At 35.4% G+C, this 12,146-nt stretch overlaps 1 protein-coding gene across 1 annotated transcript; it reads left to right on the top strand.

Moving 5' to 3' along the window:
• Nucleotides 1-386: 386 nt before the first annotated feature.
• On the top strand, nucleotides 387-575 carry LOC118593752 (keratin-associated protein 19-5). The gene has a single exon (XM_036203265.1). The coding sequence runs from the start codon at nucleotides 387-389 to the stop codon at nucleotides 573-575; it is 189 nt and encodes a 62-aa protein (XP_036059158.1).
• Nucleotides 576-12,146: the final 11,571 nt, after the last annotated feature.

The raw sequence follows: 12,146 nt of genomic DNA, 5'->3' as shown, positions 1-12,146 counted from the left end.
ATTTTGTATCAAAATATTCCCACCCCATGTAGATGATGTAATACCCTTGGTAATAAGCCATTTTATTCAGGGTTTGGTGTGTGTGAATTTTGGCTAGTCAACCATTTCTTCTCATGAAAGCAAACCAATAAGTTCAAGGACATTCTAAATAGAGCATTAAGCAATGTCAAGTATTTTAATGAGCATGAGGGCCTCTGCATGTCAGGAGAAGATAGCAGAGCAATGAGTTGCTACACTGCAAGAAACATCTATAGTGACACAAGGGAAGGGTATGCACATGACTTGTCACCTGCTCCTGCTAGAGTATAAAAACCTTCTGCACGGGATAATGCTCACACTCAAGATCCATCCTTGAACAGCAAACCAAAACTACCACTCTTGACATCATGAGCTACTACGGCAGTTACTATGGAGGCCTGGGCTATGGCTACCGAGGTTTTGGGAACCTAGGTTATGGCTATGGCTGTGGCTGTGGCTTTGGAGGCTATGGATATGGCTCTGGTTATGGAGGCTATGGTTATGGCTACCGCCGCCCACTTTACTATGGAGGATTTGGATTCTCCCGCTTCTACTGAAATGCTTTCCTGAGGAACCAGAATCTCAAATATAAGAACATTACCCCAACCTCGTATAAGGACTACATTAAGCAAATATGCTGTGAACCAAGTCAAGAGGGAAACAAATGAAGAGCTAAGACTTTAAGAATGCGCACCATCTTATAATTCTCCATATTATGTTCCCTTGTTTCTCTCCTGTCATGGCTTAAATGTAGAGCTATTTTGATCCTTTGTAATAAATTATCCTAACTTACATTGTGTATGAGACTCTTATATTAATGCATTTTGTAATGTGTTTGTAATATACTAGACAAACTCGGTTCAGTGTTGACACTGACATCAGCTTACACAGGAAAGAATTCTAAAATACGACATGAGGGGCTGAGTCAATGTCTCAGTAGTTGAGGTGGGTAAAAGAGTCCATTGCACAACTATTGAGACCTCAGTTTCAATCACTAAGAACTACATAAAATCCAGGTGCAGGGGCACATACCTGTAGTCACAGTGATGGGGTAAGAGGCGGTCTGAAGAGAGGCTTGAGAGCAGTGGTTCTCATCCTGTGGGTCCCGGCTCCTTTGGAGGGTTAAATTACTCACAAGGGTCACCTAAGACCATCAAAAAACACAGGTATTTACATCATGATTCATAACAGTAGTAGAATTACAGTTATGTGGCAATGAAAGCAATTTTATGGTTGAGGGTCACCTGAACACAAGGAAGTGTATTAAAGGACAGAAGCATTGGAAAGGTTGAGAACCACTGATCTTGCTGGTCAACCTGCCTAGCCAAACCAAACCAAACCAAACAAAACAAAACAAAACCAAACAAAACAAAACCAAGCATAACAAGGAAATGTAAGCTTCTGGTTCTGTGAGAAACCCTGTTTCAAGAGAAAAAGGCAGAGAGTAAAAAGGTATGGTTATTAATGTCTTCCTCTGACCTCTGCATATGTGCAAATAAACAAATTTCCCAAATACACACACATAGGAAATGAGTCACATGATGAAGTACAAATATCATAGTAGCATTTTGTAGTTTTCCTCAACTGCCTGTGAATTAAATACTGCACTATACAACATATACACTATACTTTATATATTGTGATAATTATGTATACACATAAACCTACTAGTAAACCATGGCACTGAATTTATAGGAATGTTTTTAACAACATATTTGTATTACTTTTTTGATAGATTCTTTCAATGTATTTTGATCATACTCATTCCAACTAGTTGTATTAAATCCTCCCAGAACCATTCAACTCCATAATTCCCAATTTTTAAAAAATTATCCCAGAGACTAAAATTTTTGTTGTTTCTCTACTTTGGGTATGGGGCCAATATAGCAAGATTGATTTACCAAGAACCAAACCCTTAAAAACAATAAATCCCTCTTTCTTAGAAGCCATAATCTACCCATAGCTTCTCAGTTAGACATGGGACTCATGATCTCCTTCCCTATTCATGGTCTCACACATTTTGGTGGGATGATGACTAGCTTGATCTTGTGGAGGCAACAACAGCTTTTGGCAGCTCATTAATTAGAGGGTCTTGTCATGTCCAAAAACACAGTTTCTCTCAAAATCTCTCTGAACTCTGGCTCCAACAATCTTTCCACCTATTCTTTGCCTATGTCCCCTGAAACTTGGAGTGAGGTTTGTTAATATGAATGTGCTGTTTCTGGCTGAGCCACTCCACTGATCATTTTTGTGTACCTTGACTGGTTGACTACAATGCAGAAATTGACCATTGAATACAGAAAAACCTCTGATGAGATATGAGAGCTATACGAATCTGTTGATGGTAGAGAAATACAAATTCAAGGAGTCCATTTAGCAGAAAGTAGTATTAGGCTCATCCCTGGGACCTGTTAGCTTCCTAACCATGAGTTCTTAGCCAAATGTATAGTATTAGGTATCTGTTTCCTGGTGTAGAATGGGTTTTAATTCTATCACAAAGTGAGTGGTTGGTTACCTCTGTAACATTTGTGCCATTATTGTACTCATGAGCATAACTTGCCACACCAGCCATTATTACAGTTCACAGGGTTCATAACTGGGTAAGAATATTAAAGATTCTTTCTCTATCCCATATTGGGTATGAATATTAAAGACATAGAACGACCCAGTACTGTGAGCTCTTGCCAGGAGGAAAAAAACTTCCTGGTCAGAACCAATTTTCTCTCTCCATGTTCTATAACCAATGTCTGTGGTATCTTCAGCAATAGGGTCTTGTGATCAAGGTATGGTGGTCAATAGCAATGACAGTAGCATGAGTATACACACACACACACACACACACACACACACAGACACACACACACACACAATACAGGATTTTTAAGAGAATGAAAGAGACTATAAAGTTGGGTGGTTAGGGGGAGAGGGTGTGGGAAAATTGGGGGGAGGCATATAAATATGATTAAAATATAGTGTATGAAATTTTCAAAGAATAAATAAAAACATTATTTTAAAAATTCAAGACATTAAAATTCTGTGTACTTTCATATACAACTTCAGACACACAGGAGTAGTAAACACATTTTGTTTAGCTAAAGATATATCTTTTTATTGTTTCAATGATAAGAAATGTAATGTTAAAATAAAATAATGTTGAACATCTATTCAAAATAACCAATATTTGACAAATCCATATCATGTTTTCTTCCTAATCTGAAGATGTGCAAATTAGTTGTATTCTTACAAATGATCAGCATCCAGAAATATTAAGCATACGATAATGGAAAACTAAAAGTTAGGGTCAGTGGTATCAACTAGTCCACATTGCTACTTCTGTTGGCCTGCAGCCTTATGAAATTGGCCAAATTTCTTGTAATGAACAAGTTTAGTTACCCATCAGCCGGAAAAATGGGTATTTCATGGATTTCTTTCACCTCTGGTTATGCATTTGCTAATGTAAATGAGGAATAAAATCTCACCATTTCCCAGAGAAAAATATATGAGTTTTGTTACAAAAATAAATTTAAATTTCTTTTATCTGATATTTGATAAGAGGAAGATAAGAATATGAGTTCTACTGGGAAGCTGTCTGCTATATATTTGTGTTGTGCTTTTTTAGATAGGAAAGATTCTTCAGAGGGGCAAATACTTTGATGAAGATAAATCCAGATTCTAACCCCATTTCAGTGAGACCAGCCACTCTGATTCCTCTTGCTCATTATTCGAATGATAGTGTAGTGTACTCTGGTGCAGGCAAATGACGTATGAGATGTTTATGACTGTATGTTTCTCTGTAGGATTTACTTGGAGCTAGCTGGCCACATTTATTTATTACAATATTCTGTCATAAAATCATGGGTTTATTTATGGAAGGAAGCTACCTATAATGAGTGCCAACTCTAAAGTTTACTCTGAAAAATAAATTTGAAATAAAATGAAGTATAATAAATAAATAAACATAAATAAATTAAAATAAAAATATATATGTGAAAAACTTAGAATACTTTTCTGAACAGCGCATTTCCTCCAGTAAAGGAAGACCTCCCTATTCAAAGTCACTATGGAAAACTGCACTAGCGTGTTTGACAAAGTCAGAGTTTCACATGTAACCTTGCAATTCCAAAGTAGTTAATGGCATTACAGTTTGAGGAAACATTTTAAATATCTAAACAAAATCAATATCGTTATTGATAGACAGCATTTGTTGCTCCTAGATAATTGCATTTTATCATATTTATTCCACCAATTGTCAGATTGCATTGATTTAAAATTGAATTAAGCTGTAGGACACATTTCTTCTTTAAGAAAAGATTTCACCTGCCTTAGCCATAAGGTATCATGGGATCATCAGCCCACAAAAGAGTAAAGATCTGGCAGGTCACATCATTAAAACTTTTTGATTGATTTGTGATTTAGATAGATTCTAATTGACTTGATGAGAATGAAATACTTGAGAATCAAGTAAATACCTATATATTTCAATCTTAAAATGCATGATAAAATGAGGTATGTCTGGAAGACACTATACAAAGAAGTTAAAATAGCATATGAGATGCAAAAGTCTATAAATCTGGACAAAAATAACTGCATAAATGAAACATAATAATAATATATTGGATATTATGCTATTAAGAAATCATTTTAGGGGCCAGTGAGAACATTCAGTGGATAAGGGTGTCTGTCACCAAGGCTGGCAGCCTGATTTTGATTCTTGGAAATCTTGGTGGAAAGAGTAAACTTATCCACAAGTTGTACTCTGATCTTGACTCACTGGTCATGGTATGTGCATTCTCTCTCTCTCTCTCTCTCTCTCTCTCTCTCTCTCTCTCTGTCCCCTCTTTATCTCCCCTCTCCTTTAAATGAATGAATTATTACACTTTTGTTAATTTAAAAGTTTTTTTTTTCATTTCACATGACAACCACAGTTCCCCCTCCCTCCTCTCCTCCCACTCACCATGAACCTTCCCTTCACCTTAGGTTGTTGTTTTTAAAACTATTTATCTGTTCACAATTGACATACTGTAAATATTTACAACATATCTCTAAAAAAACTCAGATGAGTCAAATAAATAACTTACTAAAGTGTCAAAAATGAATGAATAAATAAATAAATTAGTAGCAAAATTAAAGGAAATAAATCTATTACATAGACATGATCTTAAAGTAACAATATCATGATGAGAAATAATTTTGTCAGAAAAAAATCTTTACAAGATCTCTCCATTAAAATAACTTCTATAAATCAATATAGTATATTGTGAATCCAGCTAAAAGGAATAAAATATTTAATCAGGGAATTCTAAAAATAGGATAATCAAATGGTCATTAAGAAAATAAAATCATGTCTAATGAAGGTGTCCATGGGCTTCAATGGAAATCTTTGTCAGAGATACAGAGTGAGCACATGGCCCAACTTTAATGATTGTTGTCCAAGTTTCATTTCTGTTGATATGATCCAACATTCTGACAAAAATGACTTGGAGAAACAGTTTATTTTAGCTCACGGTTTTAGATTGCTCTTCATCACTTCAGGGAAGTCAAGGTAGGAACTTGCGACAGCTGGCTACATCCACAGCCATAAAGGGAGTATGAATACACATAGGCTTAACCCTCAGCTCACATTCTTTGCTCTAACATAGTCTTGGATCCAACCAAAGGGAATTTTAGCACACATAATATTAGGCTGTGTCTTCCAACATCAACTGATATAATCAAGACATCCACAAAAAGAAGGCTTTAGTACCAACCTGACATGTACAATGGAAAAATTAGAGAACAGGAAAGCCAGACATAGAACCAAATGAAGCCATGGATTCAGTCATCACAAATACCTTGAAAGGAACTATATTCCTGAAAGACATACCCACTGGTGCAAATATTGACATTTAAAATGAGTAATCAATCACCATTTGATTAGATATAAGGCACACTCCATGAGATGGAACCCATATCTGATATTGTTAATAAAGCCAAGAATCTGAGACTAGATAGGCATGGGCCCAGGAGAAAAAAAGCATAGCTATTATTTTCTTCTAAATTAACATTACAATAAAATGACTCCTTATGGCATACTGCTGTACCCATTTTCAGTGCATCACTCAACACTCAGTAAAGAAGCTTCTCCTTATAGTAGATGATAATTAATGGGTAGTCACACAACTGGAAAATGTATAGAGAATGAAGACATTAGAATGCTCACTCCTGAATGAGATATCTTTATCAAACTCATCCCCTGAAGGCTTATTGATCTATGCTGACTAGGGGGCAGAAAGACTGTAAGAGGCAGAAGTGTTGGGTGATTTTAAGAAAACGGTTTTATAGACATACCAGGATAGATGCATATATGAACTCACAGAGACTGTGACAGCATGCCTAAGACCTGTACAAGCTCAACTCAGACAAATTCCCAGCATGGCAGTGAGAAAGTTGACATGATGCCCAACCTCTAGTCAAGAAGCTATTCACAAATTATTGCTGCTGGGAGAGGAAAATAAGTTTTCTTTAATGGAATAACACTGGGAATAACAACCACACTTCAAGGTAGTCCCCTTGTGCTCATGAGTATTTGACTGTCATAAACCAGACACCACGGTTTTAAATAGCTTTTTATTTTTCTTTTAAGAGAAAGAAAGAACATGAAGTTGCATAGAGAGGGAGAAGAGTAGGGTGTAGGAAGATTTGGGGGACTGGAAAGAATATAATAAAAATATACTGTACAAAATGCTCAAAGAATAAATCATACACACACACACACACACACACACACACACACACACACACACACACACACACGAACAGAAGCCATGGTATAGACATTTTCTCATTGAGACTTCTCAGGGGATTTGACAAGATCAACTGAAGCTGGAGTTAAATCCTAGAAAAATGACAGTCTCTTGGGAGTGTGATTTTTACCATAAAGAATAGCGACAATATTTGAAGATGTGAACATTAGAGTAAGCTTGGTGTTGTTAGTATAGACACACTGAGATATTTTCCCAAGGATCAATATGGCATTAATTCAACCTCAGTGCTATGACATGTGAAACTCTCTAAATAACATATTCTTATTTATGTACTTAGATGGGAAAATTAAATTAATATAAAATAGAAGGAGATTAATAATTATAATTGAGAAATATTTATAAAATTTCGTAAGAGCTGTCTCTCTATCTTAAAAAATTACTATAATCATCTTTATCTTGATGATATCAGATGGTACTGTGCCTGCCCATGCAATAAAACCAGAAATATGATGTTGGCATTATGACATGGCATTAGCCACACAAAGATTATGGAAATACACACTGTGGTATTTCATAGCAATTGTTCTGATGACTGAGATGGGTAAGCAGCTAATTGGTGTTTGGCTTATACAGCTCGACGAGGAGATATGCCAGATATGAAGACAATGAATGGAATCATAGTTAATGTTATCTATAATGGTGAAAAATTTGAAGTTTATGACATTTTTGGATTTTTTAATTGCTACTTTTGGATCACAATTGAATGCAATTCATGGACAGTTGTAAGTCATGAGGGAGACAAGTATAAACAATTCACCAAATGTCATACTTAAATGTTTATTATGCGATTCATCACCTCATACATTATACTTCAGAGCAAATGGAGATGAAATACATTGATGATTTTATGCTCTTTTTAAGATGGAAATGATTGGAACTTAAAAAAAAATCCTGAATATTTGTATGCATTCAGCAAATTGTACAAGAGGCACAAAGCCTATTTGTAAGGACTAGAATCTGGAATATACTCAATACTTATTTATAGTACTTCTCTAACATCATAGACAAAGGCATAGAACAAGCAAAGGGAACGTGGAAATGTTACAGTGGAAATGTATACACATAAGAGAAAAGAATTAATTACATTGAATAAAGGCAGATGGTTTTCAAAATTTCATTTCATTTATTTCACCATAGCATGCCGACATATGAGAGGATACAGAACAGGTGATAGTCTGAAAATGATATTCACATACATACCAGAATGGATTGAGTTTCAACCACTGACAGCAATGAGTGCTGACCTGGGTATGGAGCAAGGGGAACATCTTTTGCTGCCAGGACTGCAGATAAGGACTGCACAGTAGGAAGACTATTTGGCAATTTCCTTCAAAGCTAAACATTTTCTTCCCAGACAATTCAGCAGTTTTCCTCCTTGATGTTTACCCAGATGAGCTCAAAATTTATGTGCACATGAAAATACAAAGGATTTATTGAAGTTGTTTTCACAGTTAACAAAACTGTATAAGAATAAACACTTCTTTTAAAGAGTAAGTAGATAGACAAAGTGTTATATTCATGACAGGGGATCATATCTAGAGATAAACTAGAAATGAGTTATCAGGGAGGGAAAGGAAGACTCTAAAATGTATTTGGTGAAATGAAGAGGTCATAGTGAAAAGTTATAATACTATGTGACTCTGTCTACATGATATTCTGGCAAAATAAAGAACTGTAAACAACTATGAGCAATAAAAACCTCAATATTTTCCAGGAGATTGGGAGGTGTACTGAGAGAAGACTGTATGAAAAAAGAGATTCCATTTAGCTTGATGAACCTATTTTACTTGATATTTGCATTCATGTTTGCATGACTCCATGAAGTTGTCAAGCCCTAGAAATGCAAAACATGAACACAGACTCTTATCAAACTGTGAGTCTATCACAATTGCGCCACCCTTTGTGATAAATGTGCAATATTCCTGAAATCTGTTTATACAGGGACACTATTTTGTGTATGTTTGGGGGGATAATGAAGACATCATGTTTATGCTAATTTTTTTCTGAAACCTAAAAACCGTCGCAAATATAAAGTCAATTAAGTAGCACGAGTCTCATGGTATAATCAGATACATGGTTTAAGAGCTGGTAGGTGAAGTATGGTCAAAAGTAGACAATATGATGATGGATCCTTTTGGTGACACATTATATAGATGTACAGAGAAGAGTGTCATAATTGGAGATAATGTCTCATTTATAGCCATCTTTGAAATGAATTTTTATTACTGTTGTTTGACTTCTGTTTTGGATTTTTTTCACACCACTGTCACCACTTACAGAACTATACCATAATAAGATTGAACCCTAATAGACCAAGTGTAGACTTTCAATATAATATCAACATTGGCTCACCAACTGTAAAAGCCAAAAGGAAGAGTGTGTAAAGCAAATATTAATTATGGCGCTCAATACACTAACACTGGAAAAAGCAAAGCAGTCCTTCCTTTAGTGTGTAGAGTTCATTACTGCTCCAACACAGTAGAAATGATTCGCTCTGACTTACACATGCATTCTTCCTATTTCTCCAAAACAGATAGTTAATTTACTTTAGCGTTTGAGGAATAAAATAATTTTACAGGGTAAGAAAGAATGCAGAGCCTCAAATTGAACACAACCCTTTGATTTACTTTGTAAGCTAAGCATCTAAGAAAAACTGGATATGAACAGGTCTAATTGAGAACAAGACATTGTTAGATGTGATCACTCAGACATTCCAGCTATGAGGAGTTCTATTAGTGGTTTGGTAGATCCAGACTTTGAAGATGCAGCAACTCCATCTCATTATGTGATGAGAGGGATTTTAAGGGCCACACTAATTTGGCAGCTAAGCACATTCAACAGTTTAATGAACTAAAAGAGACTCCCCTTGCCAGTGGACAGTGTAATAATGAGTAGTTTTTAAGTAGCTGTAATTGAAGAAAAATGGTGCAAAACGAGGGAATGCATATTACATATCCCATGTTCTTCTTAGTGTACATAAGCTTGCCCCACACATAAGGACATTTGTCCTCCAGATCTTATCTTGAACAGCATGCTAAACTTTCCATCTCTGACACCATGAGTCACTACAACAGCTACTACAGAGGCCTGGACAATGGCTTTGGAGGCTTTGGGGCTTGAGCTATGACTATGTTGGCAGTTTCCACAGACTGGGCTATGGCTGTGGCTTTGGTGGCTATGGATAGGGCTCTGGCTATGGAGGCTACAGGAATGGCTACAGCCGCCCACTTACCTATGGAGGATATGGGTTCTTCACCTTCTACTGAAAGGCTTGCTTGGGAAACAAACACTTGAGACCATGAGAAGATTAACCCAATCAATATTTGGATGAATATCACTGTGGATTAATCCAAGAGAATCTGAATAGTTCAAGGTTTTCAGATGGCTGATCATCTGAACATGTTTATAGACACTCCCAACTTCAATATGTATAGATAATCTGGTTTAGTTTGCAATATATTATTCTCCTAGAAATCAAAACACACATGAAGTATTTAATCATTTGTTCATGGAAATGCTATCTCTGGCTCTTGTTTTATGTTTTTGTTTACTGAATGTTTTCAAATAAATTATTTCATTTCAAAACAGATCCATTCACCAATATAGCCAATCAAGACATTTGAATTCACATAGCTGATTTTTCATATTCATAATTCTAGCCTCTTTCAAATATATATAGTATGAATTCAAATGAGTAGTAAGTAATGCTGCCATACTTTCTTATTAATCATGGGAATAGAATCTTTAGTCCAAGAGCTCCTCACCCAGCTATGGTGAACTTCTTTGAGTCCATGTTTTCAGAGTGTATTGCTTTACTGGACTTCATCAGAGTAATGGCATCCCAGTGACTCTATTGGAGGTAATAACAACAGATATTATTTTTCTATTTATTATTAGTATTTATCCATACTATTGATAGGGACTAACTATAATAATAAAAAAGAGTGATTGGTATAAAATCATGGTGAATGTAGTAGATGCTCAGTACAATACAGAATTATTATACTATACTATATTATTAGATATTGATTTATGACTTCTGTGCATCTATGCAGGAATAAATGGAAGGATTCAGAATATCTTATTTTCTGCAGAACAGATATGCTTACCTTATGGATAACACATCACAACAAGGTCAGCCCCCAAACAAGTAAATAATTGGCAAATCTAAGTAAGTAAAATGTGACATCCTAAAACCTACTTGATTTATTTGTAAGTTTGTGGCTTCAGCTTGAATTAATGAGGATAAAATATTCAAATTATCATGTTGTTTATCATTAAGGATAAACTATAAAAATGAAGAACATAGAAAAATGCTAACGTGTAATATTAAAAATAAAAATTCCCAGATGTTGGATGCATGCAAGTGTATGCTTGAGCACACACACACACACACACACACACACACACACACACACACACACAAAAGCATGAATGCGTGGGCATGTATTTAAAGATGCAAGGCAAAATGGAAGCCAGATATCACAAATATGTAGCCTACAGTGACAGATAACCATGGTCACACCATCACATATCCTCTAACTCAAATTTAAAAAATATTCTGGTATTTCGCAGATAACAGATATCGTCACAGACAGCAATGGTAAAATTAAAGATTATGAAAATTATCTCTATGGGTAAAGACATAGAACAGAGGTCACTTATCTTTATACTTAAACTTGAGGCTATCTGTGAGTCAAGATTAGGCAAACGTTACAGCAACCCTGAGTATTTATACAGATGAGTTATGGTATCTTAGGGATGGCTGAAAAACATTTTCATACCGAATATTAACTTTTCTATTCTACCTTTTTACACCTTGATTATCTTTTAGAGAATTTCAAGGCGTCTTCAGTGTAAACGGTTGCTGACTTTTACAGTCATTTATAACAGAACATTCTCAACATCTGCGATCCTAATAAATACTTATTATCTCATGAGGCACCAGTTAGCTATTATCTTGTAAATAAGCATATAATAGGCAAATGAAAGGAAAATAAAAATGATTATGGGGAAAGCAGCTATGTATTACTGAATGATATCATGGATTTTACATGGAAATAAAAAGTCTTGAATGAAAATGGATGGACTCAGAGAAATCTGTAGTAGTGAGCACTTGGAGTGACTGATAAGAAGGACAAGAATGGATCTGAGGACATGAGGTAGCAGCTGCCACAGTATAGGTGAGGGGACTGCAATCTGTATGTCATGATAATACTTTGAATATCTAATAGACAGGAAAGGAAATCATTATAAAAAGGTAAATTTTAATAGTTTGTAATACTGCTTAAAAACAAATCTCTAAATATTATGAACTGTCTTTCA

The sequence above is a fragment of the Onychomys torridus genome, chromosome 12 (assembly GCF_903995425.1).
Source record: "Onychomys torridus chromosome 12, mOncTor1.1, whole genome shotgun sequence".
Taxonomy (NCBI): Eukaryota; Metazoa; Chordata; class Mammalia; order Rodentia; family Cricetidae; genus Onychomys; species Onychomys torridus.
The sequence above is the reverse complement of the archived record's forward strand: the minus strand, read 5'-3'. Positions and strand labels throughout refer to the sequence as shown.

What these genes read in the sequence shown, in the direction of transcription:
- LOC118593752 (XM_036203265.1), top strand. Translation starts at nt 387, where the DNA reads ATGAGCTACTACGGCAGTTACTATGGAGGCCTGGGCTATGGCTACCGA.